Source organism: Passer domesticus, chromosome Z, assembly GCF_036417665.1.
Source record: "Passer domesticus isolate bPasDom1 chromosome Z, bPasDom1.hap1, whole genome shotgun sequence".
Classification (NCBI taxonomy): domain Eukaryota; kingdom Metazoa; phylum Chordata; class Aves; order Passeriformes; family Passeridae; genus Passer; species Passer domesticus.
The window spans coordinates 28980006-29007038 of NC_087512.1; the positions used below are offsets into that span (position 1 = coordinate 28980006).

General features: G+C 38.1%; 2 protein-coding genes across 7 annotated transcripts in view; one reads left to right on the forward strand and one right to left on the reverse strand.

Moving 5' to 3' along the window:
• Nucleotides 1–381: 381 nt before the first annotated feature.
• LOC135289487 (serine/arginine repetitive matrix protein 2-like) lies at nucleotides 382–4131 on the reverse strand. Its single transcript, XM_064403096.1, has 2 exons — nucleotides 3683–4131; nucleotides 382–2623 (listed from the first exon to the last, which is right to left on the reverse strand). Exons 1-2 carry the CDS (start codon nucleotides 4082–4084, stop codon nucleotides 2585–2587), a joined length of 441 nt encoding a protein of 146 aa, XP_064259166.1. The 5' UTR covers nucleotides 4085–4131; the 3' UTR covers nucleotides 382–2584.
• Nucleotides 3998–27033, forward strand: part of JAK2 (Janus kinase 2) — an 84581-nt gene continuing 61545 nt past the window's right edge. For 2 of the 6 annotated variants that reach the window (XM_064403092.1, XM_064403089.1), the window contains exons 1-2: nucleotides 3998–4137; nucleotides 4725–4776. The gene's annotated coding sequence lies outside the window, so the exon portion shown is untranslated. Of the gene's footprint in view, nucleotides 4138–4378; nucleotides 4533–4724; nucleotides 4777–27033 lie in introns of those variants that run through there. The other 4 variants (XM_064403091.1, XM_064403090.1, XM_064403095.1 and 1 more) reach the window with 3 other exon arrangements.

Sequence of the window (27033 nt, forward strand, 5' to 3'; positions counted from 1 at the left end):
GATTGCAACATTTAATAGAGCCACAAGCAGTATGGGAGATCAGTGCAGGTCTTACTATTCACATGAGGCAATTAGCTTCACTAAACAGTAAATAAGAAAATGATTTAATCTTTATTTGCAGAAAACCTATCAGAAACTATTGAAATCCACGAAACTGGAACAATTCAATTTGAAAGGTGCAGATGAAAATCTCATGCACTACATGTGGGTGACTTGTGCACATATTTCTTAACCAATATTGGTTAAGAAATACAGCAATACTTCTATGGAATCATTTTAAATCCAAGATTTAATGCCACTGGACATTTGACACACCCATCTCTTATACAATCTGTCAGGCAGATCACTATTCCTGATCACTGTCGGCTACAAAGCAGGCTTCTCTGTCTTCTCCTTGTATTGTTTGGAGGGAATCCCGGAGAGCTGTTGAAAATGAAAGCTTATCCAGCTCCTGGAAACTTCTGGGAAAGGAAACAGGGAAGTTTTGGACACACAGGGAGCATTACCTGATTCAATTCCACTGATTTATAAAAGTCACCGTCCTGCATTAGTCCCTGTAGTCTCTGAGCGCTTTTTACTTGCTCAGCAACTGAACTAAAGCCTGTTCTTGTAGGGCTTTTTCTATGTTTGTTAGGGTTTTTAAAATTTTTTTCCTATGGGATTGTTGTTATGCAGCATTTTGTACCTGATCAAGAACACAGTGGGCTGTTGGAGAAGGAACTGACAAAGATGTGCATCTTCTAATGAGGGTACAATTCAGTGTCTGGAGAAGTACCTTTTGCATCCTTAGGTATATGCTCCAAAAGCTGTCTTTTCAGAAATGCATTACAAATGGTATTTTTAGGTACTTTCTACTGTCCCTCAGAGGAACAGTATCAAATGGATGTCTTCCCTTCAAATGGAAGAGGAAAATCTTGTGCTTCCTGTTGGGACCCTCAAAGCCAAGAGATGGCTTCTTTTTCTAAGTTATATTTTCCCACAGGGGATGAATTAGAAGTATGTCCTTTTGCAAGCCGAGTCATACACAAAGCACCTGTATTTACAGGTGCTTTTTCTTCCATTCCCCTCCAGGAAGGAGGTAATCACTCATACAACTTCAAGAAAAAGGTTTCAGAGAATGACTATAAAAAATGATAACATTTCTTTTAAGACTGTTCTTCGCATCATATATTTAAAGAGAAAGCATGGCTTTTTAACCAAACTATGTCTTTGTCCAAGGCAGGGCCTATTACACAAATAAAATGAGACAAAACATTATGACATATGTACTTACTAAACAGTATGAATTTTACATCCTACTACAAAAGTAGAAAGAAAAGTGAAATACATGCATAGATTTGACTAAAATAAGTAACTTCGTTAGTGTTGTAATTTGAAAAGGTTTTGCAAATAACTCCCTACTTCTGAAAAGAGAATATGCTTTGATTTTAATTTCAGCTGAAAATTATAAATCAAAGGACAACTATGAGAATTTTTGAAGGAACTACTACAGAACTATTTCTGTAATTTTCAGCTTTTTGAACATGAAAATGAAACAAAGTCTATATCCTGGCCAGCACACTAAACTCAGAATTTAGAACACTGAAGTAAAGTAATCAAGTAAGTAAAACTAAGCCTTTTGCACAGATGGCAAGTTCGTAACTTGCTTTGAAAAGCAAACTAAATTTGAAGCTGCTACACCACCTGTAGAAATAATGTTTTTTGTATTATTAGCAGTATCTTTGTCCATTATTCGGGAATATGTTTACTAACTTTATTGTTTAGCATCCATGTTTTTGGATTCTGTAGGTTATGCCTATGTTACTACACCCTATACACAAGGGCATTCACAGAGTGTGAAGACACAAAATGAAATGTGTGAACAGTATGGAGCAACTCCCTCCCACAGGTTGACACTGGTGTCCAAGCATAGTAACATGCAAATGTATGGACACTGTATCATCATTTAGCAAAGAAAAAGGGAAGGGGGGGTGCTTAAATGGCAGTTAGATGCAAACCTGAGATGTTCACAGTTTTTGAGTGCAGATGCCTTTTAAAGGTTTTCTTGAAAATTGATATAGTAGCCAGAACCCTGATGAAAGTAATGAACAATGCTGAACAGTGAAAAAGGATTTTTCATAGAACAATTCTGTTTCTTGCTATGCTATACTTAAACATGTTTAATTATAATTGAAGACAAACAAGAATACCAGGTATGATTAGATAAGCTGTAAAGTTTGGAGTCCTAACACAGATTGGACTTTCAAAATCTAAGCAAGGGATGGTGTGCTTTATCACTCCAGAGGGTGAGACATTTTGCAGGCCCAACTACACCTGATCCTGACAAACTACTGAAACTTAACAATATAAGGACTTGTCATCTATTTCAGTCAAATTCTTTGCATTTGCAGGATCTGTCCACAGAAATCTTGATGAGCATAGTCTTATGTCATGCAGTGAACACAACCAATGTAGTACACTACTCTCTGTATCTTTTGAGTGGTCTGGATATCAGTGGCATATTAAGTAATTATGTTTGGGAGGCATCAGCATATTTTTATTTTGGAGTTTCTTTCTTTTCTCTGCTTGGAAGAAGTTTCCAGTGTCACTGCAGCATGTTTGTGTGAGTTTTCCACACTGCAAACTGAGAAGAGACATTAAACATGAAAAGCAAATTATTAGAGAATGTAATACCACAGAAACTTTCTTTGAGATGAAGGACTAGATATTATCAAAGAAAATATGCTGTAATTGACTTTATTTCAAAATCACCAGGTATTCTTCACACTGCACATTCAATAAAAACCAAGCAATGTACCCACTGATATAATTTCCAGTTCTGAAATGGCCTAGATTTTGTGAGATGATCTTAAAGGACATGAGACCTGGAAGATTATGTTATAGCACATGGGTATACTCTTCTGTACAGAGCAAAAGACTATGCATCACATCATAGAAATGACAAAGTGAGATTGTCCTTAAAGAATTACATTTTAACAGTACCAAATTGCTAGCTGACATGTAATAGCCTGCTTTGAAAGCAAGAATGTCACGAAACCGAGTCTATTAGCAGTCTGAGACTCATCAACCATCAAACTTTTACGTGGCTTTTTAGTTTTTCCCTGTCCCAGCCTGTGTTTTTCCTTTGTCTAACAGACAACCCACCAGAGCCTTCAGGTGAAGCATGATTACTTGGCACGGACAAGAAAACAAGGAACAAACTCATCACACAGGAAGTGACAGAAAAGTGTGCATTTCATAAGTCAGAACTGTGCAATAAATCCCAAGAAGTGAGACGGAACTAGCACACATACACACACATACACACACACACACACACACACACTTTGCTTCAACCATACATTTTTTCTTTGGCCAAACTAACACACACCACAGTGCAGCAAAGACGCTGCTTGTTTGCCATGGCTGAACAAGGCCAGATCTGTCCCTCACGCTCGCTGGTCCCCAGCCCTTCGCCTCACAGCGGTCCAGCTTTCCCTCGGCGGGCTCCTACAGACGGAGACTTGTGGGAGGCAAGGAGCCCTTGCTGCCCACACCGACTGTGGAGCAGGCAGCGGGGCAAAGAGCAGCACTCGCCCGCTCGGCAGCGGTTCCGCTTCCCGCACTGACAAAACCTGCTGCCCTCTCTAGTGCCGACGGAACCTGACAGAGCTGCAGATGAGTTTCGATCTCAGGCACATACGTGACTCTTGGGGATGGTACTGTGTAGGGCCGAGAGCTGGACGCGATGATCCATGTGTGTCCCTTGCCCTTTCCAACTCAGAGTATGCTGCGGTTCTGTGACGAGGGGACCGCCGGCTCCCCGGGAGAGCTGCGCGACGCCCGCCCTGCGGCCGCACGGTGTCCCCGCGGGCCGGGGGGCTCCCCGTCCCGCCCGGCCCGGCCCGGCCCGGCCCGGCCCGGCCCGGCACGGCGAGCCCCGCGCGGAGCGGCCGCGCCTGGCCGGGGCAGCGCGGCGGGACCGCCCCGCCCGCAGCCGCGCGATGACGTGAGCGGCGGGAGCGCCGCCCAGCCGGAGGCAGCGGCGAGAGCGCGGGTCGGCGCGGAGCTGCCGCCGCGTCCCCCGGCTGGCGCCGCCGTGCATGGGGAGGGAGCGGGCGGGACGCTGCCTGCGCGCCGCGCTGCACAGCCGCCGCGGTGAGTGGGGCCGGCAGCGCCCGCCCGCCGGCGGGGCCCAGGGGGTGGCCGGGGTGGCGGCTGCACCGCCGTGCCCCGCGCCCCGTCCCGCGGGCGGGGGCTCGCCCCGGCGGGCGGGGGCGGGCGGGCGCTCGGGGGGCGGGAGACCCGGTCCGGCGGGCGCTGTGAGCGGGGCACCGCGCTGGCTTCCTCCCCCTCCGTAAACAGGGCTCCCGGGGGGCGGGCCGGGGCCGACCTGGGCGGCGGGGAAGTGTGGCTGCCGCGCCTCTTCGGTGGAGGTGCTGTGTGTTGCGGGAGAACTTCCTCGCCAGTACTTATTTGTGCCGTTAAAAAAAAAATCTCTTCGCAGAAGGAGGGCAAACAGTCGCGAAAAACCGCATTTGTGGTTTTTCTCTGTAAGTCTCTGTTGAATTTGCTTGTGCGTGGGGAAGTGTTCCGTTAGGTGTGGGTTGTGAATTAATAGATTTGATTAATTTTCAGACGATAATTTTTCTTTTAAGAAAATAATTTCAGATAAAACTTCCTCAGATTTTTTTCTTTTTTTTTTTTTTCATTCTTCTTTTTCTTTTTTTTTTTTTTTCAATTAGAACCTGATTGTGGCATTGTCTTCAAATTTCTTACTTCTGCAGTCAGTGACAGGTGAGAAAATAACACCTTCCTTTGGTTATCCATAAATTGTTTTGTGCTGAGAATTGTTGACTGTATTCCTTTCGGTTGTTGCATAGAAGGAAACTTAATTGGGAAGATTATAATGGTTATTAACAGTTTTGAGGGTAATTTTGCACTTGTGTAAATTTGTAAAGCAAACTGTAAATTTGCTTCGTGATCAGTGTTTCTGACATCTTTGCTCTGTTAAGCTTACCAATTTATTATCTACTTCATTTGTTCTATTGCTAGTTAAATGTAACTAGGTGAGAGAGAAGTGTTTTTTAAGTTTCTGTTTTATGGAAAATCAGTATTGACAGAAGACTATGGAGAGATGTGCACGCTTAAAGGTATTTTGGATCAGTTATATGGATTAACTTTCTTTTCCTTCCTTGCATCTCAGTCTTCTTCATAACTGATATGGTGCTAATGCTGTAGTGATGTTCTTTGGACATGCTCCTTTTTCTTACCTTTTTAGGGTTTGTGGCAGTAATTTGAGAATTCAGTAGGAATACAGTAACCACTACTGTGTTCTGCTTGATGAGAATGCATCCAGAGTGACTTACATGGTGTAAGTCTAGACTCTTGAATTAAACAATTTCAGTATTATTGTATAAAATAGCAGGGATTTTAAGCTGTGGTGGACTTTCCAGAGAAGCCTGAATTTGACCTATTCACAGATTTTCATTTTTTGTAAGCGCCAGTGACAGCAACATGGGGAAGGAGTATTTTCTGCTGGAAGGGGAAGTTGTAATGAGCAAGAAATACATGGAATGCATAAAACAGTCCAACATCCTTGTTGGTTGAATCAGACTGACTGGAACTGCAGAATGGAAAACGAAAGGAGGTTGCTACTGCTTTTTACTTGTAGCTGTTCAAAGTGATAATTAGGCTAATACCAAGTTGAAATCTGTAGAATAACCATTTCCAAACTATGTGGAGGTAGTGTTATGCATGACCACAGAATAGTACTGAAGTGAGTGTTAGTGCCATGTTGTACTAGCAGTGGCATCATCTCTCTGAAGTTAGGAGAAAAGCAATTGCTGAATGATGTTGTTGCGTTGCCATTGGTCTCCTTTTATTTCAGCTTTGGGGCATTTTTACAATATGACCTTATGTAAACAAAAGCTAAGTGACGATGTTTGCAGTTACAAGAAATCACCTGAGATCCCATCTGAAAGAGCCTTAAGAGGGTAATAAACAAAATTCAGAAATGTAGTAATACTAAACAGAGACAGTAATTAAATGACGTTCATTATGAATAGAAGAGTATCAAAAGTTACAAAACTTGCGATTAAAAAGCAGTTAACAGAATTGACCATGCAATAATAAAACAAGTATTTGTTCTAAAAAAAAAAAACAAAAAAAACAAACCAACAAAAAACCCCCCCCAAAAAAAAACAACTGGAAGAAGGTAACCAAAATCTGGTGCCTTTTTTTTAGAAAAGTAACTGGAACTTTAAGTAGGAGGTTGAATGAGATGACCTCATGCAGTGCCTTTCAACTCAAATTATCCTATCCTAGTGCCCGTCTTCTGTTACAGGCTAGCATTTTTGCTGTAACACACCTGCTACTTTTTACCTAGGTTTGCATGCAAATGTTATCACTGTCATTAGGCAAGTACACAGTTATATTTTTTCATTTGACTTAACAGAGCTACTGTTTCAAAGCCTCTGACCCTGGCTGTGCACTGATTTTGGTGGGTTCTTTATGTATTCATGTGTCCCATGGGGTTCTCAGCATGAGGCCAGTAATGACTAATATGAGTAATACTAGCATGATCTGAGTCAACATTTGAGCTCATGCTTACGTTTGTATTTCTTTAACTTGTTTCAGTTACAATTTCTTTATCAAAAGCTGAATGAGGAGTTTTCTTGAATTTCTGAACATGAGATTTTAAAAATTATTCTGTAAGATAGATCTGTCTTCATGCAGACGTGAAAAACTGTACAAAAAATGTGAATATACAAAGAAACTCCTTTGTAGTAGTTCTGCTGAAGGAAGAGTAATCCAGTTTTATTTGCTGCATACAAATAGATGCTTTCTGCTGCATACTATGTTCATCTAGAGAGTAGATTGTCTCACTTAAATTGGTTGTGAGCATCAGTACAGTGACAGCTACAAGGTACAAGTGTAAGGTAGGTTGTTACTGTCAGTTGCAGCCTGTAAGATGCTCAAAGAAGGGTGATGCCTCACTCAAATCTCAAACTCTGTGGGTTATGCAGTACTGGATACAGAGAGGTCTGGTTCACGTGGACAATGATAACCCCCATCTGTTATGTAGAATGACTTGCCTAGAAGGCAATTGTCCATCTAATTTTGGTTATGTAGTTACTGTTTCATGCAGTCAAAGCTGAATCTTTAAATCTGATTTGTAGAAAAAAACCTGTCCAATCTGGTGCAAGCACCTATTGATTTAAAATCAATAGAAACATTGTCCGTTTCTGAGGTGAGTTGTCTCTGCATCTGTCTTTGACAATGACTTCCACAATAGCATTACATGGTTCCTTTTGTTGTTAGTAGATTGCTTTTTCATCATGGTTGCACATTTCCTCGTATTAGGAATGAAGTCATTAACTCTTGCTGTTTAGATTTTCTGCCTTCTTGGTTTTCTTCTGGTTTTGTGTGGTGCTTTTTCTGCAGGAGTGGGGGAAGGAGGGTATATTTGTGTATTTTCTTTTTTCATAGAGTCGTATTTGTTCATAGCTCATACAAATCTATGAACTAATTCTGTTTTTCTGGTTTTTTTGCAATGTCACAAAAGACAATATTCCAGGTGAATCGAGAATGTTTTCAATACCTTTTCTCTTTTCATCAGAACACTTTTTCTTGTCTAGTGTATGTCTCTATTAAAATAGAGATTCTGCTGAGCTGCACATCCTGTGAGTGGTTGTTTTGTTTATCTGCTTACATTTGGCTTAAAATTTGATGTCACGTGGGAATAACTGCAAGTTATTCTTTCAGGGTTTAATTATGTTATGTTTGTTGACATCAGATATTATCTGTCTTCTGTTTTTTTTTTCTTGGCTAGCTCTCAGTTTTGATCCTGCTCAAGTCTCATGTAAGCCGGTTATCACCAAAGTTGTTTTTAGGCTAAGACTTTGAAAGTGCTTATATGCTTGCATAAATATATATGGTGTGGTATTTCTTGCTCTACATGCAGCCCCATAGAAAAGCAGTCTTTTCTGATGTTTACCCAAGTTCTTAATCTATGTGTTGTTCATGGTGTAAGGGTTTTTATTGACAGCTCAGTGGAGCTGATTTAGCTGGTATTACCTTTATCATTCTGCTTGTGTGCCTGAGCAAGAAAGTCTTTTACAGATGTTTTAAGTAAGTGGATTTATTATACATGTTCAAAGTATTATGATTAAAGTTATTAGCATGTACAATTAAAACTTTAAAAGTGCTTATTTATGTGATTTCATGGGTCTCAAGGATTTATTTTTTGTAGTATTTAGTGAGAGTAACTATCAAATCAGTTTAAATCAGTTTTTAAACCTTTTTTTGCACAGTCTATATCATCTTGCTCACCAGAAACAATGCAAGACTTTTGAGGGTTTTTTTGGTGGACAGATAATATCTTAGAGGAATAGTGTTAGTGTACAGGCCTAGTATGCTTTAAATTAGTATTTTCCATCTCTGATATCTGTTAGTCTTGTTTGACTACAAGGATTTCATAGTCATGACAAAAATGTTCATCACTATTCAGTATGTCATAATACTGGCTATGGTTTGGCTTTCTAGTACTGTCAGATATTTCTAAAGTATGAAACCTTTGCCATCTAAATGTCCAGTGTTGATACATAACATACAGTTCATTTGATGCCTGAACTTATCAAACAGTTTTTAAAGGCCTCAGTTATTCAAGTGTATTTAGATTGGGAGGCCTTTTAATTTCAGCATGAAATTATGGGATTACTTGCATGGATTCAGATATGGAGGTATGGTTGCAGGTGGTGTTTCAGTTATTAGGTATTTCAGTTATTAGGTATTTCAGTGGTGTTTCAGGTATTAGGTAAAATTTGACTGGGAGACTAATGCAAGACCATTTGAGGACAAAGACAATTGGAAAACAAATATTAATTCCTAATGAAAGAGGGGTTTATAAACCATAGAGAGAGAATAATAAACCATGAAGTCACAAAGATCTAAGAATAAGGTGGAGTTGTAGTTTCATGATGTGTATTAACTGTTCTCTTAACCTGTCTTTGTTCTCAAGACTTTTCTTAGCCTCTCACAAACACTGGAATTTGCTGCTCCCTCGGTTGTGTAAACACAACAGCTTTTGGTAGGGCTGTGCTGTAAACTGTATCACAAGTGACCTAAGTTAATTAACTTTTTTGTCTCATTGGGAGCAAGTGGCAAGAGGGAAAGGGAATGGACAGGATAACTTCTTAAGCTGGCTTGCAGTGTCAGAGAAAATGTTGTGTAATGCCATCCTGGATAACCCCAAAGATGGACTGAGCTACAAAAGAAATGTTGGGTTCCCAGTGGAACTGGAGGGCACTGGATTGCACAAGACCCAGATCCTCAGCTGTGGGCAGTAAAGCTTGTGTCAATCCAACAGCTGGCTCCCAAAAGACAGACTTTGGAACTACTCTAACAACTGTGTAAATAGGTGCACGGTTATCTTTTAATTGCCGCATACCTGGGTCTTCATAAACATTTGTAACCATGCTCTCTGTCAGGGAGCTTGTGAAAATGTACTTCTGGCTGCTTTTCTCCTAACTAGGTTTCTTCAGTTAAAGGTGATTTCAAGGTAGTTGGCTTACATTAGGGCATTCTGTTTCTATGTATCTTCTCTTCCCTAAAATTGGAGACTAGCCCACTAAAACCATATTTTGGACATTGCAAGGATGGACATGTACTGAATTTCAGCGAGTATTTCATAAGCATGCTTGCAGAAGCTGGGGATAAGCATGTTAGACTGAAGTTTGTGATAGCAAGAGTGCAAAACTTATTAAAACATATAGGCACTGTGCAAAGTGGATGTGAAAAAGAACCGGAGTCTTCACTTTTCATTGTTATGCATTGGCAGACCTAAAAGCAGTGTGATGAAATAGGTGTACATCAAAGTGGAGAATAAATAAACTACAGGATTTATTTGGCTGAGGTTTAATTAGATTACCCCAGTATCACCCAGGAACAAACGAATTTGAAGCTATGTTTGCAATATAGTTGCATTTGTGATTGTAATGCACATAGATGTACCTGAACTTGTTAATATTTCAGCAGTTGGAAGCTACAGCAGCTTAAACCATACAGAATACTGAAAGTTTCACATGGTCTTTGCTACCCAAGCTGGTGCACATGTATTAGCAGTGTTTAGAAGGATATCTTTAGACTGCAGCACCCTTAAGCCATGCCATAGTTTTCTTGGGCTTTGGTATTTTTTCCAGGTTTCTTTCCAAAGAGCTCTGCCACTTGCTGAGATTGCTATCTTATTGTCCTGATTTCAGCCATGACAGAGTTACTTTTTCTGCAATAGCTGCGGAGGGGTGGAGCCTGGACCCATGTGGCAGTGTCTAGGTTGTTCTATACCATGCACTTCATCCTGTTGGAAGTAGGGTGATCTCACTTCTGGAAAGAAGGGTGTGGCATCAGATCCAGAAGTGTGGTGGGAAGAGGGAACCTGGGGCCTGTGGGGAGAGTTTTGCATGTAAATCACCCTCTTTTGTACACTTTTGTTATTAATACTGTTGCTATTACTGTCTATTTTCTTATCTCATTGCTGTTTCCAGTAAATTGTTCTTACATCAGCTTACATCTTGCATCTCTGCCTTTTGGTTTTTTTCCACTGGAGTGGGGACATGGAGGGAGCAGCCAGGGATTCTTTTTAGTGGGAGTACCAAATTGGGAATATCATTCCTAAATCATGACACTTATCAATAATTCTGCCAGTGAACCCACAAAACTGAATTTTAAATTCACTTTGGAATGCAAAAATGTTTTTACTCTGTTTTTTGAGAAAGGTTATAGTATTTGTCAATTCTTATAGTGATTTGGTGAGTTTTGACCCATAAGTTTTTCAAACTTGTAAAAATTTTTGGGTAGGTTGATAATACATGATGTCTCTTCTTGTAGTTTGTTGTGCTGTGATGTGGTTGTGCAGTTGTTATGACTATGCAGGGTGGTGGAATAATATTTTTTAGTCAGACTTTTTAGAAGGATATTTGAAGTTGGTCATGACTTGATATTACAGCACATTAACTGTATGCCATAAAATGCTAGAAAGAATTGACGTCTGGTTTCTTATCCTTGCAGTAGTCTTGTGGACTGCTCAACCAAATTCTATGAAAGACCTTTGAGCAGCTTTATATTTAGATTTTTTGAATCCATTTCTGCAAATACAGAAAAAGCATTAGTTTTGAACAGCATGTAGGGCACTTGGTGCTTTGTGCTAGTGCGTCATACTACTTTGCTCCCTCTCTGACATCTGTAGTGTGTCTTGGGTAAAAAACTCAGCATTATTTTGAGCTGATGCAACATAGCTTAAGTGTTTCTAAGTGAGAATGCCTAAAGGAAAGTCACCTTTAGTGCCCCTTATTGTGCAGTTAATGGATTAAATATCTGTGGAGCCAGGAAAAGTGATGGTCCCTTTTCATGCTCAGAGGACATGCAGAATGAAAACAAGAGCCTATCATCCCTGGTTTTCAGTGGACAAGCAGCAAATAGATATGAAAAGGATTTATTTAAATTATTGTTTGTTTTCAAGAAAACCGTTTGAAGGTTATAGTTACAATTATGCTAAAACCTAAATTTAGTTAAATGTTGTAACTTTTAGTTAAAGACAGATATTGTACGTATAGAACCACAGAGTAATTTAGTGAAGTGGGACCTCAGCTGGTTTCTCTTTCAAAGTTCTGCATAAAGCAGGGTAAGTAAGGAGGTCATAACAGGTATGAAAGCCGTATCCAGGATGGTCATAAAAATCTCCAAGGATGGAGATAACACATCGACCACTGGGCCATCATCTGGATGTCAAACCTTCTCTTTATATTGTCCCTTTACATTTTGTGTTTCAATTTGCTCCTATTGTCTCTTGTCCTGTGGATGGAGGACAAGAGCTTAGCTCCATCTTCTGAATAACTTCCATGTTGGTACTGAGGACTGCTGTTAGGCTCCCCCAGTCGCATCCAAGTGGAATAGACCCTGCTTCCTAGTCTGTCCTCACAGGGTCTGTTCTACAGCCTCCAACGGTGTTGGTGGCCTCTGCTGTGAACTTGTTCCTGTTTGCCAGTGTTTTTTTTCTATGTTAGAGCATTAGAATAGGAACTAGATTCAGAATTTTAAATTCAGCTAAGATCTGAATATTGGCAGATTTCTAAATAAAGGCCAGGACAGTAGGTGGCCAGAGACTTTCCAGCAACCAAACTGGGAATATATTCTTCCCCCAGTTTGAGTAAAAATAACCATAGGATGATGAATGATGAGTGGTTGAAATCCTTGAAGGGTACTGTGACCAGAAACAAGCTGTTCAGTTCATGTAATTGACTTTCATTATTTATTAAACTGCATAGTTTGAAAAATGTAATACTTTTTGATAAATTTGGTTATATAACTTTTCTTTATAAGTGTTGTATTTAATAATGTCAACTGTAGTTTTTTTGACAGTTTCCTATGTTTTTGTCACATTTCAATTTTAGAACTGCAGTGTGCCAACAGTAAGTTAAAAATTACTGTAGTTGAAAACTGTAGCCAATGTGCTTTCTGGTATAATTTAATTAATTAAAATTCAAAGTCTAGATTGAACTCATTAAATTCTATCTTTTCTTACATAAATATGCACCATAATGTGTCTTGTTTAATTAAAAACATTAGTGCAGAGAACTATTTGGCTCCTTGAGTGATTAAACGTGTGGAACAACAGTTTAAAAAGTAAACGTGCTACATGAATGGTTTATATTAAGTGTTTTCTTTAATTTCAGTCATAACTTAAAGAAGACGTTTTTAATTTGAATAAATAAATTTGGCCATTAGATTGCTGAGTACTTAATTATACATGAAATGAATAGAACACGTGTTTATATTTGGAAGTTTGTGGGGTTTTGATGTTTTTGTTTTGTTTGGGGGATTTTTGGTTTTGTTTTGTGTTTTTTGTTGTATGTTTGGGTGGTTTTTTTGATTTTGTTTGGTTTTTATTTGTTTGTGTTTGTTTTCTTTCAATTTCCTCTTTGAGTCTTTAGGAATCATGCACTGTTAAACTAGCTGGAACTTTTGGAGTGTTACAGTCTTTTGTTTTTGATAAGTCATTAAACTTCAACCTGTTGAGACCAATGCGTTCTGTTTTGCTGGAACAAATGTCTTCTAGAACTGGTTACAAGGGTGTGCCAGTGCAGTTTGGTTCTTTCATCAAACTGCATTCCTGAGTGCAAGTTTACAAGTCAAGTTTTAATATTTGCCTTTCCTAACAGTTTCTCTGTGATCTCATTGCATACAAATAATGTTAATTGTGGAAGTCAGGTTTCTTCCCTTATGAAACATATCGTGGATCAGTGTGCCATTTTTTTTGCCTCATTTAATGACCTCTAAATTTGTTTAATAAGAACTTGTACTAGTGATATTTTTTGTGCCTAAAATTCTTCCATTTCTTACTAAGGTTTGTTCTTGTGCTTGAGGAGCTAAGTATATATGTAGTGTTAGAGTACTTGCCTTGTTTCCACTTATTTTTAGTTTCTATTGCTTTTTAAAGTTCATATTCCTGACTCCTTTCTTATTATAATGACTTAAATTATTAGGCTGCTTTTTTGATTATGAAATATTAAGGAGAAAGAAGAAATTTTAAGAAACCTGTTTTTTAAGAAAAATAACATCTTAATTACTTCCCCTACTAGGCAGAGGTATATGTTCAGAGGCAGTAAACATGCAGGAATTATCACTATGTTATTGTTGGTTGAAATAATACTTTGCTTACTTCTGGTTAAGAAGAAAATTTAATTTCTCATCTAACAGTTAGTTCTTTATAATACATCACAGTGATTCTAGAATACTTACCTGTTGTCTTATCTAGACATAATTACCAGTTACTCACTGAGTCTTAGAGGAAGAAACTGAGCAAACAAAACAGCTGCAAATCCCTTTGCTGTCAGGGAATTAAGGTGGTAAATCATCGTCACTGATGATGTTTACAGGAGAAAAAAGATAAACTACGGGAAAAAAGTATTAAAGCATTCATGGCAAAAACATACAAGATGCAGCAACAAGGTTAAATGGGCATGTGGACTCATTTGGTAAGCTTACACAGCAAGTGGTAGGAAAAAATGTTTGTTTAAATTGTTAATTTGAACTTTCTAATATGAATGATACTGCACCACAAACAAGATAACTATTTTGAACTTGAAAATAAAAGATGCTCATAGTCAAAGACGCTGGGATATAATATAATATATTATATGGAGAGCATGAGGTGAATTTACAGGCAGAAGCGGGAACTCAGTAGGATTCTGGAAATAATATGGGTTTAAAGTCAGGAGAGAGCAAGAATGTAAACGGCTTTGTCTCATCATGCTTCCAGATGCCTCTCTGTTCATTACCTTCTTACTATCTCTATTCTTTTTCAGAACTTTTCTCTCATGTTCCGCCATATCTCTCCTGCTGAGGCTTTGTTGCTTTCTTGCATTTCTTCCTCTGGTCCTGTTAATAAAACAGCCATTAGCTGTTCTGCTCTGAATCAAGTAGGTTTTAAGATTGCTTTCTGATCTTGACAGTAGTCAGTCAGTCTGACCTACTTGGAATCAAACTTCATGGCCCACATCTAGCCAAGTATTTTGTCTTTCAGTTTACATTGCTGAAACAGCCTTTGTCTTCCTGGATCTCTTGTCCTCAGATTTACTATAGCTGACTCCCCAATCAAGTTTTGAGTGCCTCTGGAGAGAAAATGGGAAGAAAATAAGATAACCAAAAAGCACTTTACAGCACATTAAATATTATTAGATTTGCAAGCTGGGCTAAGCTATATTAAAATTATCTTTTTGGGGTTGGAGAACTGATTTTCAGTTGGAGGAGAACTATTGCTGGTTTTGAAGAAGAAATTAGTTTTGATTGGTTAGTAGAAAAAGCAATTTTCTCGTGAAAAACAGATTGTGAAAAGGCTCAGTTCTATTAGCCTCAGTGGGTGAGGGTGTGGTATTTTGATTAGAATTTTTTTTTTGATGTGTGAGGAAGGAGAAGTATTGGTATTTTGTCTGGAAGGAAAAGAAAAACTAGCAGGTTGCTTGGTAGGAGATGAGAACTGATGTTTAGTCTGAATACAAGGATAATGGTAGGAAGTCAAAATGTATTACAAATGCGGGAAAGAAAATACAGATGACAGGTAATTAAGAAGGTGCAAGAAACCCTGAAATTAGTTCAGTTGGTTAGAGCATGAGGCTAGTATTGCTGAGCTTGTGGGTTCAATCCCCACACAGGCCAAATGCCCTTAAGACTTGGGCTCAGTGACCCCTGTGGGTCCTTTCCAGCTTGGAGTATTTAGCGATTCTTAAAGTTACAAGTGTACTTGCTTCTTTGTCTGTGAAGTGTCACAAAAGTGAACTGAATGTTCTGTGAAGGTGTGGGTAGATGAGTGGTTCTGTATGGAAATAGAGATGGGTGCAAATCCTTGTATGTCAACTTTAACTGTTACTGTACATGTTTAATTATTCCAGCAGTAGTAACTGTTGGAAAGTACTGTGTAATGTCAAATTTCAGTGAGGCTGCTGTGTTGACAGTGGAGAGGGCCTTTATGATAAGACTGGAAATGCTGTTTTATAACCTCAGTATAGACAATTGATTTAGGAAAAGATTGATCATCTGGTAGTGTTTGAAGCAGGCATTCATGCTATCTTCAAGTGTTTTGCTCAGTTTTGATTCCCCATGGTTGAGGGTCAGACACTCTGGCTGTATGTGGCATTAAAGATTTCACAGTTTAAACTAAAGTTTTCTCTGAACTAGTGACCATTTCTCCAGAAAATGCTGTATCTTACATGTGTGTGCAAACATTCCTGACTACTTTTTCACCAATACCTTTAGTTTCTTGGCAGGGGAATAAACAGAAATATGTATTTAATTCTAAAATTCTCAATATCTAGAACTCTAACATCATCCTTTCATTTTTTAGGCCGTGTGATGGATTAAAGTAACAGCTTAATAAGCCTTTTATTTATGACAACTCCATCTACTGACACAGATCATGTACAGGATTGGTTTTGCAATTACAGTTTGTGATCTCTCATTTCCTGTTTGTTCCTACATACTTTTATTTTAATGTTTTATTTTATCTGTGTAATGGATGAGGCCCTTTTGAAGTCATAATTAAAATACTGGATCACAGTACTTATTCACTGGGTGAATTGCTACACAATATAACTGTTACTGGAACAATGACATACTCATAAGTACAGTGCTGTAAATACACTGTTTACTGTAAAATGTTATACAATTCTGTTGTTTATATGAGAGGGAGTCTTTAATAGGGTATCATTGCATATGTACATAACATTAGTCATTCTGTATTTTAAATTATGACGTGCTTCTATGTCATACAATATTGACATCACTTCTAGGTAATTGTTAGAATTTCATATGCTTTCCAAATGTGATAGAACATTTTAAATGTGTATGGCTAATGCTACTGTTTCTGCTAGTTTCAAAATATTTGAAAAGTACTCTTGGTGTTCAGCAAGTAGATAATCAAAATGCTACTGTTGGACTAGTTCACGCAAAGTCTGGCTTTAGCAAATCTCATTATATGATTACAGCCATACTTAAAGTGTTAAATTGTGTGTACAAGTAATGAAAGAAATGGCAGGTCAGCTGTGGATTACACAGACTATTGTGGGAGTGTCAGTTTGGTAATTTGTGTGTCTTTTCATTTTTGTCCTTGTAACCTGAAAATCCTGGTTGACTTAAGAACATCATGTTTACTCTCAAGACTAGTATGATAACTAAACCATTTATTTGGAACAGATGCATGATATCTGGACTCAATACCAGCAACACATCATCTGACATATGCAATGGTATGTTTCTTTCACATAAAAAAACAGAAGACGAAAAAAATCCCCTTATGTAATTTTTAGCTCACTAATAGTGCTGGAATTTATGAAATTAGTAATCTAAACTTCATCACAGGCAGAAATGAAGTAATTTGCAGCACAGAAGTAAGAGAAAATTGGCAGTCTTTGTGGCAATACTGCCTCTTGTGATTACATGAAAATGACTTTTCTAGAACCTTTTCCTAGATAATCTAGGGTTTATATAAATTTTTAACTTGTTTCCCCATTAGAAGACACTCTTTGAGTGTTGCCTGTTCACAGATAATCGATAATTTCTACTTGCAATGGATTATTTAAAATTACTGACTTGAGAGCCGTTACACAAGAAGACATGGAAGATTATCAACTCTGAAAGCAACTTGTATGCTCTTGAGTGATAAAGAAATGAAATACTGGGGAGAGCTGGCTCTTTTGTCTTCCACCAAAAGGAAAAAAAAACCCCAAACCTCTCAAAGGGGCAGAACCAGTTCCTTTGAGGAGTCCAGCTGCTAAGAAAGGAAGGAGGAAATAGGAAATGGGGATTGTCCTGAATAAATAAAGGAAAAGGAACTTAAAGTGAGGAACTTCTACAGAATACAGAATAGAGCAGGGATATAAAGTGGAAAGAAGAAAAGTGGGGTTTTTTTTCTCCTCCTTTTTGCCCTTCTGTCTTTTTCAGGACAGGGAGAGGATTATGATGTATAAAAGGGAAGGGAAGAGCAAAACCCGAAAAAAAAATGGAAGGGAATGTGGCTGCCAGCATAATTATAGTTCTGCTGGGCTAAATGCTGAGATTGAGAAGTATTTAGAGGTTTTGCAGGACCAGTATAAGCAATGTATTTGCATTTGTGTGGTAAGGGGAAAAATATGTAACCGCTTGCCCAAGTCAAGCTACTGCATTGGAAAAGCTTGTGAAGCGAAGGGCCTGTAAGGCAGCCCTCAGTAGCTGAACAAAGGCAGTACAGAAAGGACTGATTAGAGAGCAACTATAGCTCTAGTAAGGCAGTTGGACTGTGTATGGGACTGCTTTGATTTGCAAAAGGAATAAGATTCAAAGATATTTCTGGTTTGGTCAAAGTGAAAAACACCCTTGTTGCAATAAACACGTCCATTCACCAGGATGTGAGCTCTGGTTCACGAAGCCTTTGGCTGCCTAGCTGGTACCTCCTGTATATTATTGAATTGGCAAAAGTTTCCTATCCAATCTATTGGTTAGTAACAAACACACAGAAGCAGAGTGAAAAGGAAGACAACCATACAAGTGTTTCTGTGTTTGTTTGGTTATAGACTAGAATTGCTAATAGGGTGAGGTAGACAGCATTAATAGGAAGGGGTTTGGCAAGGCTGAGATGAGACGGTATGTGGAAGCTTGCTGTCACTCTTACCAGCACCTCCTACAAACAGGAGGATTGAGGCCCTTGAGCAGAGAACACTGAGGTGAGAGGGGGAAAAGTTTCTTCCATGTTAAAGGCCAAGCAGGCACATTCTTGAAGGGCTCCATGAGATAGGGTTTTCAGTGCTGCAGTGATCCTCTTTTGACTGAGTTAAAGGACAACTGAATTAATTGGAGTTGAGTACCGTAGGTGAAGAATGCCAGAATGCCATAGGTTTTTATTTGTCACTGTTTTATTTCTAGTACTTCTGCTGCAGTGAGAACGGGTGGGACAACATCATTATGCCTAGTTACTCAGTATTGTTACAGTACTTGAAGTAATTTGAAGAAATACTGTTCCAGAGGTACAACATATAGGTGGCTTTCATCAAAGAAAGGAGTCTATTATTTGATTGCATTTACTATAAAATAAGGTCCCTAAAATACTAATAATGGAAGAATAGTCATAACTGGAAATGTGCTTACAGCCATTGAAGTGGGTTTTAAGGAAATGTTTTGAAGTGCTTTTAAAGAGGATCTGCTTCTGGATCACTATTTTTTTTTTGTTTCTCTGTATTTAAAAATAACCAGACACCTATCAGACACCTATATGCAAAAGATTCAGTATTATCACTAGACACCTGGTTTCTTATCTTTTGGGATTCAAGTTGAAATTACATTAGATTAATATGCATAAAGCAAGTCAGTAATGAAGCATGTAAGCATGTTAGACTCCATAATCTTTACTGAGCTGCAACTTCTCTAATTTGAGTTTTTTTGGTTTTTTTTAATGAGGATTCAATTACTGTTTCTCTTCTTGGGTTCTCATTCAAAGCCTTGTGAAATCAGCATCATTTATTTGAATTCATTTGAATTAAACCATTTGTATTTTGAGGTATGTGGGCCTAATACAAATTTGAGTAATATGTGACTCGGGTAGTTGCTTAATAAATCAAAGCAGATTTTATATGTGTTATCTTTTTATTTGGATTGATTTCTGAGTTGTTGCTGAGGTAAGTAGGCTACTGAAAGGTCATTGTTCTAGATAAAATACCAGATGGAGCCTTTTGGAGGCCACCACCATTTAGCACCCACTGGATATGTTACTTTGACAATATTTCTGTGTAGTAGGTCCTGTTTATTGTAAAACCTTGAAGTTCTTGGTCTAAGTTTAATAAACTTCTATGTTCCAGAACTCTCTTGCTAAGTAACCTCAATGTTGAGAAGAGCTACGGGAAAACTCCAGTATCCATTTCCACCTCAAACTTCTAAAGATATCAGAGGACTAGGGGCTGGAGGACAGGCAGTGGACAGCATGAAAGAGGTTATAGTCCTTGCTTGTATTCATTGGCAGACTGGGCTGCAGAGACATACTTTATTGTAGTTGCAAGGGAAGAAAAACCTTTAATCTCCAAACATTGTGCAATTAGTAACATCTCTTCCATGCTAAAATGGGTTGTCTGATTTTTTTTGTCTAATTGACGTTACTTGCTGGTTGATGTAATCATCTGACAGTGTATCTTGGTTTAAAAGAAAAGCAAAAAACAACCTAGTCCCTTTCTGTCTTCATGAAGAACCCAGAAAAAAAGCTATTTATTTCCAGGAATTAGTCTGCATCTGTGTGTAGGTTTTTTCCCCATTTATAGATTGAGTTTGTTGGTCATTGCTAGACTACATGAAAGTAATATTTTACTCAAAGTGTATTGTAGAGTATTATGAAGCATCCTCAAATTTGAGGAAAGGGTTTCTCTCTGCTTGGGAAAAAAATTGTGTTAACTCAAATAAACTAAATTGGACTAGCTACTCTGTGGGGTTTTTTTTGTTTGTTTGTTTTACAGCAAAATTCCTATATAAAAATAGACTTTTGGATTACTGTTCCTTCTCTTGTATGCAGACCTTGCAATTGTTTTGCTGACTTTTGCAAGTTAGAAGCTCTTCCAGCAAGTTTAGTGATTGTATCAAATATGTACAACTTTAACAGACAGCAAATGTTTATGAATGATAGCTTTATTCTTTGATGTAGTCCTGAATTTTTGCAGTTAAAAGTATTTTTATGTTTGTAATTTGCTGTCTAGATAGTCTTTAAACTAGAATAATCCTAAATAAATGCAGAAGCTATAAAACCATACTTCTGTTTTGAATTTCAGCCAGGTTGTATATAAGTGTCTCCCCATGATGGTTAAGTCCTTTATATATTTGAAGGATATAAGTAAAATTGAATGTGCCTAATGTTTATTGTATGGGTGAAGAACACATAATCTGCTCCATATATATAGGTAGTGCTTATAAGGTGAGTTTTCTGCTCAATTACATTGAAAATTTGTATTCAATTCAGATCTCACTATACCAGGAGTTACTGTGATTACTACTCAGGGCATGCTCAATTATTTCCCGAGTGTAGCCTGTATTTTTCTTGAGTATCTAACCTAACACTGCTAGAATTAAAATGTGTGACTTTTAAAAGAATGTTCTATTTGAAAGGCTTCTACCTAGTTTTGTCTGATTGTGATTCCAGTTCAAAGCTTCTTAATAATAGATCATTCCAACATTGGCATACTGGAAAAAGATCAGTGCAGTACTGCCAAAGATAAATACAGCTGGAGTACATGATGTACTGTGGGCTGAGGGAATTGTGTATTTTCATTTGGAGAAGTCTAAAGAGACATCGGTTTGTCGTCTTCAGTTACCTGATGGGAGGCTATAAAAATATGGAGTTGGACTTTTTCTTGAAGGCACAGGGTGTTTGGATGAGAGAAAACAAACACAAGGAGCATGGGAAATTTTTGTTAGATATTAAGGAAATATTTTTCAGCAGGAGGATAGTCAAACACTGGAACAAGCTGTTCAGAGAGGTTGTGAAATATCCATCTCTGAATATGTTATAAATTTTGCTATATAGGCTTCGAGCCTGGTATAGTTTGACCCTACTTTGAGCAGGGATAACAGAAAAAATGGCCACCATAAGTCCCTTCCAACTAAATTAATCTATTATTATTTTATTTTTTCACTTTTTCATGTAATAATTGTGACTTTCAGTTTTGTTGCTGTACAAAAACGGTGTATTCTTTCATACCAAAGAAAATATTTTCTTAAATTGCACCTGTGTATGAATAATCATAACAGTAGGGTAAATAGTATTGCTTGGTTTTGATTCCCTTTTGATTATTACTTTGAGATTCTGTGTAGTGTGTCTAACAACCTTTCTAAAGTGTGAGGGTTTTCTTATTTCTGAAGGTGGAATGCAATGGGATATTAAGTCCAAATCCCTGCAAATGTCTGCTGAACCTGTATGCATATTTGTGGTTAAATGAAATGCCTATGTAGAAAGTATGCTTGTGGTTTTTTTTCTCTATGAAACATTTTATTTTCAGATTTTCCTTGAGTATCTTTCTAAGAAAATAGAAGTTTCCAGCTACAAATCAGCTTTTTCTTAACTCTGTTGGTTTTTCTGCAGATTTAGAGAAACTTCGATTTTCTGCGGTGCATTTTCAAGTAGGATTATACGTTTTCAAGTCAGCATATGGCAGTTTGAGTGGAGCACGTTCCCATACATGTCTTTGCAACTGTGCTAGCAATCCTGTGTTTTTGGAGTGAAAAAAAATGCAGAAAACTTCAGCAAATTCTGAAAACTTTTGAATAGCACTAACTGAAACTGGTTTACTGAATGTTGTCCCAGTACAAAGACAAGTGCTAAGCAAGTAGGGAGCAATTAGGAATACCAGGTAAAAGGGAGAATAAGACTTTAGCTTTCCAGAATTTCACAGACTTAAGCTAACGTGAAACCACTGTACTCAAAAACTAGACTGCACTAATTGTATAATAAATACATAATTATACATAATAATACATAATCTTAGGTTTTGGTGATGTTAGAATAGCACAGTGTGGCTGGTTTGTAGGCATAGTTACTTGAGCTGCTTGCTAAGCTCTGAACATAGCTCTCTTACAAGTAAATTTTCAAGTAAATGCCTTTGGTTCACTGAACTTTTATTTCATTGGCATGTTTATAGAATAAGTATTTCACAGTTTCTCTGGTTTTTAATGGGGTTTAAATGGTTAAATATGTCTGTTTATGTACTGCAAAATAGCATGTAGAGGAGTTAATTGGACAGCTGAGAATTGAAGTGAGGTTTCTTTGGACTTCATAAATTACATGTTGATCCCTCATGTATTCAAAAGATTTCATTTGAATTTGCAGTAATGTTAGGACTTGCCTCCCCTGCCTCCACAGTTTTGCCTCCACTCAAGTAGAAGTGGAAATTGTGTTGATTTCAGTAGTCCAAATTGTATTGATATTTTTTGAAGTGCCACTTTCATATAAGAACTTTTCCAGTTCTTCTGCATTCTTCTCATGTATTGCCAGGAGGCCTACCACTTTTGTATGAGAATTGATCTATTGTGTTTTTGTGGGTTCAGTTCTCTTGTGGTCTGTCAATTTGTGCATGTACCAATCTGCATACCTTGTATCTTACATTGTTAATTAAATGCTGCTCCTTCTGCAGTTCCAGAAGGTCTGTTTGACTGGTGCCCCATTTGAGAGGCAAACTTTCCAATTTATGCAGCTCTCTCTGCTGGTCAGCCTGTATAATCAGTTATGCCTCAATAGAAGCACTGCCAGGATTTTTCCTTTAGTGTATGCCTGGCTTTTCCTACTTAAGGGTAAGGAGGCTTCACTGGAGAAGGTCAGTTGCCTTCCTTCTCAAGTCCTTTAAAGATCTCTAGATAATTAACTTAGGTAGTTCTGCCTCACCCCATGATGTATTCCAGTGTGAGTCATTGTCCTTGCCAAATGGATTTGCAGTCCTGCCTAATTTTGCTGCCGTAATCTGTGTCTTTCCTGGGAGCAAAATGGCCTGCATTCTCTCTTTTCCTTTCTTTCTCTGTTTACCCAGTTATTTTAGTATGGAATTGTTATTTTATAATGACTTGCCTGTCCTAGGTCATGCAACAACTGCTCATGTATGTATTTTTTCTTGTCTGAAAATGTCTATCAGATGTGCTGCTTTGAGTTTGCTTTATTTCTTTGGAAGTTGACTTCATGAGTGGCTGATTATGATTATCTGTCTTTTAAGTTAGTAGGGTACTCTGATTCCCTTACCCTTTTGGGTCACAGAAGAAGAGTGTTAGTCAGTAGGATGGAAGAAAGAAGTAAACTGTAGAAAGTGACAAGAAAAGATTGAGAAAGGAAACAGAAGAAATTACATAGAAATGAGGATTGAGTGTTCTTTTAAGGTTAATAATTTGGAGAAAAAAGTCAGAGATTTTAACTTCATTCTAGGACGTTAATATCTTCTGGTCTGATGATTTTCATGTCTGAACGGACAAGGACTTGTATGATTTTTCATAGAGTCATAGAATTGCTAAGACTGGGAAAGATCTCTGAGATTGAGTCCAACCATTAACCTAGTACACTATGCCACGAAATGATATCCCTTTATGCCGCATCTATATGCCTTTTGAACACTTTCAGGGATGGTGATTTCACCACCTCCAGGGGAACCTGTTCCAATGGCTAACTACCCTTTCAGTGAAGAAATTTTTCCCAATATCCAATCTAAATCTCCCCATGTACAACTTAATGCCATTTCTTCTTGTTCTGTTACTTTTTACCTGGAAGAGGATACTAAACCCCAGCTCACTATGACCTTCTTTCAGGTAGTTGTAGAGAGGAAGGTGGTTGTTTGCAGGTGTTGCTTGTAAAGATGACAAAGCTGGTTTTTTTTTTAAATTCATCTTGGCTTAAAATATTTGTGGATCTTGGACCACTATGAAACTACCATGGGAAAGTACTGTTGTGGGCTTGTTCTGCTCCTAGGCTCTTTTCTGGGCACTTACTCTTGGCTGCCACTAGAACTAGATGTGCCTTTGGTCTCATCCTGTGTGCCTGTTCTGAAACAAGTGAACCAACAAATGGCCTGGAAAACATGTACTGAGAGAGATTTAACTCTCAAAATCAAGTTGCCTGTTGCAGTTTAGATAGAGAAAAAATAGAAGTAACAGAATTGTTTCATGGGCATTTGAAAATAAGTCTGAAAATTAGTCATACAATGCACTAAACAATGACAGTAGCTGAGAAAAGACACAGACTCAAAGAGTGTTTAAAGGTATAAGGTCCACAGTGGGTCATCTGGTCTAACCTCCTGCTCAAGCAGGGCCATCGTGGAGCACATGGCGTAGGATTGTATCCAGACAGTTCTTGGATATCTCCAGTAAGGAAGACTCCACAGCCTTTCTGGACAATCTGTTTTAGTGCACAGTTACCTACACAGTAAAGAAATTCATCCTTGTATCCAGGTAGAACTTCTGCTGCTGTTGCTGTTCGTTTTGTTATCTCATTGCTGTTTCCAGTAACTTTTTCTTATCTCAACCTGTGGTTGTCACCTTTTGTGGTTCCAGTTCTCAACTCCATCCTGCCAGAGTGGGAAGGGAAGATCAAGCAAGTGGTGTTGGTTTGGGAGAGTACCAGTGGGGGCACTGAACTGAGGAGTACCATTCCTTAACCACAACAGATGTTTAGAAAAGGAAAAGATGACTAAGTACATCTAGTAAGCTTTGCGTGCATTAAGTCAAAGCCACTCTAAAGTGGCTGTAAATGTATTTTCATAAATAAGTAAAAGAACCTTAATTGTTGTTGCTAAATTCTCTAGAGATATTTCAAAACTGGGGTTGGATTTACAGGGGTCACCATTTGTTAGATAGCAGTTTGAGGAAAAGAAGGAAGGAATGCTTCATATAGCTGAAAGAAACAGAAGGGGTAGACTAAGAAAGAAATGTTTCATAACTAGTGAGTGAAGAATTAAACTTGTTTTTTCACTGTTCTGTAGTTACAGTGGGATGTAGGTGTTCCAGAAATACTTACTGGTACACCTTCATTTAGAAGTAACAGTAGCAGCTCAGAACGCTAGGATCAGGAGTCATGAAAGACCAGGGAACGGTGAAGAAAGGACGTAGGTAGGAATTCTGGATTTGACTCAAGAAAGTTCCCTACTCTGAGTGTTCAGCAAAGAAGGAGGAAAGGAATGCAATTAGGCAAAGTCTGTAGTGCAAAATGCATGCAACAAGATACCTTTTTGATGTTGTGTCTGTTCAAAAAATATGGCCCATGTTTATTAGCTTTGTTGCCAAGTTGAAATGTTCATATACTTGAAAATTATATGACCATAAGCACTAATTAATTTTTCTCATACTCTCTATGCTAGTAAAGAATATCAGTCTGTAGAAGTTTTGTTGAAAGCTGTTGTATTGTGGTATGTCTTCAGTGGGCACTGGGCTTCAAGCAACCACTGGAAGCAAAATCCAAGAAAGTATCAAATAGTAGTAAGAAGGAACTTGGTAGGCTTCACTCTGTCACTTTCTTTTCCTGTCCAGTAGACAGCTGAATCTGGGCAGTAGTCGATAAGAAATTTATGTCACATACTGGTACTAAAGGAAAAGTAAATTTTTCAAACTCATCATGTTGGTAGTCTAGGGAAATTTAATAATAAAAAAATAATTTGTGATAAACTGTTTCTTGCTGTGATACTGATCACAAAGCAAATACTTCACCAACTGTAGAACTGCGTACTATTAACAAGGAAAACTTAGGCAATATAGGCAAGTACTTGAAGTAGAAAAGCACTTGTCTTTAATTTGAATTATTTTGAAAAACTGAAAGAAAGAGAACTATCTTAAAGGCAGACCTGTCTCTAATTTCCCATAAATCCATCATATATGTTATGATAATTGTATATAAAAGAGCTGAGGGAAGGAGATGTACTGCAAGTGTGTTTAATTTTGATGACTGAATAGATAAAACATCCTACATGCACATTGTGGGTGGGTTTGTTGTGTGTTCGATGTAATACAGCCCTTTTCAAACTTAAATGAGCAGGATGACTGAGAAATCACGCTGTAGAAAGAGCAGGATTAACTTAGCATTGACAGGTGGGAATCAGCTAATTGTGTTGCTCTTGCTTTTAGTGCTTCTGAACATCTAGGTTTGTTTATCTGCAGTCTGTGCTTTGACCTCTTCAACTTCTGTATGGCTGCATAGCCTTCAGGTTTATATTACAAGAGCAAGGTATGTTGGGGTGAAAGCTGTGACAAGACACAAGGAAACGAAAAACTGCTTCAGAAGTTGTTGGGAAGCTGACTGTCCTTCAAGATCATCAATGCTTCATTAGGGCATTGAAACTTGTACTAGTGATTTTTTTTTTTTTTTTTTCCCTAGAGATGAAATTGGCTGGCATGGGTGTATTTTATACATCAATGTTATAAAAGCTGGCACAACTTGCTGAAGCCTCTTCACTACCCTGTTAGGCTGGGTGTTTTAGAAGTTCGTAGTGGAAGACTATGTACTTTGCTTCCAGGAGGAAGCAAAACTGGTTTATCTGAGCAAGATGTTTGCACAGACTGCTCAAGAAAAATTTGAACCAGTGTGAAATCCATACTTGTGAGTTTGTGGATTATTCATAACTATTCCTTCATTTTGATTTTATATGTACTTGTGAGAAAGCAAGATGTTTATGTAATTATTTATTTTGTTCATTGTATGTTCCAGGTGGTAAGGAAATAACACAGCTACTTTGTTCTCTTTCCATTCTTTTTGAGAGTGGCAGATTAGAGGGTACTCAGATGAAACCACAGGATTAGAGCTGCTTTGTTCTTCTGGAGGATTGTGTTACAAGTATTTACTGTTCTGGTTTCTTTCAGTAAGGTTAGTTGGCTCTGCAACAGGTGGCATTTGCCAGTAGTTGAGACTAAACAGTAGTTGGGACTGACTTATCCTGTAATTAGGAGCATGCAAAGCATGCTATAGAGACATAGAATCATAAAGGTTGGAAAATACCTCCAAGATAAGTCCAGCATTTGACTGAACACCACCATGAC

Bases quoted from the DNA above. Each gene is read 5' to 3' on its own strand.
- LOC135289487 (XM_064403096.1), bottom strand. From the start codon at position 4,084: ATGCACGGCGGCGCCAGCCGGGGGACGCGGCGGCAGCTCCGCGCCGAC. The intron at 2,624-3,682 runs GTATGTGCCTGA...GTCTCTTCTCAG, and splicing joins GTACCATCCCCAAGAGTCAC to TTTGCAGTGTGGAAAACTCA.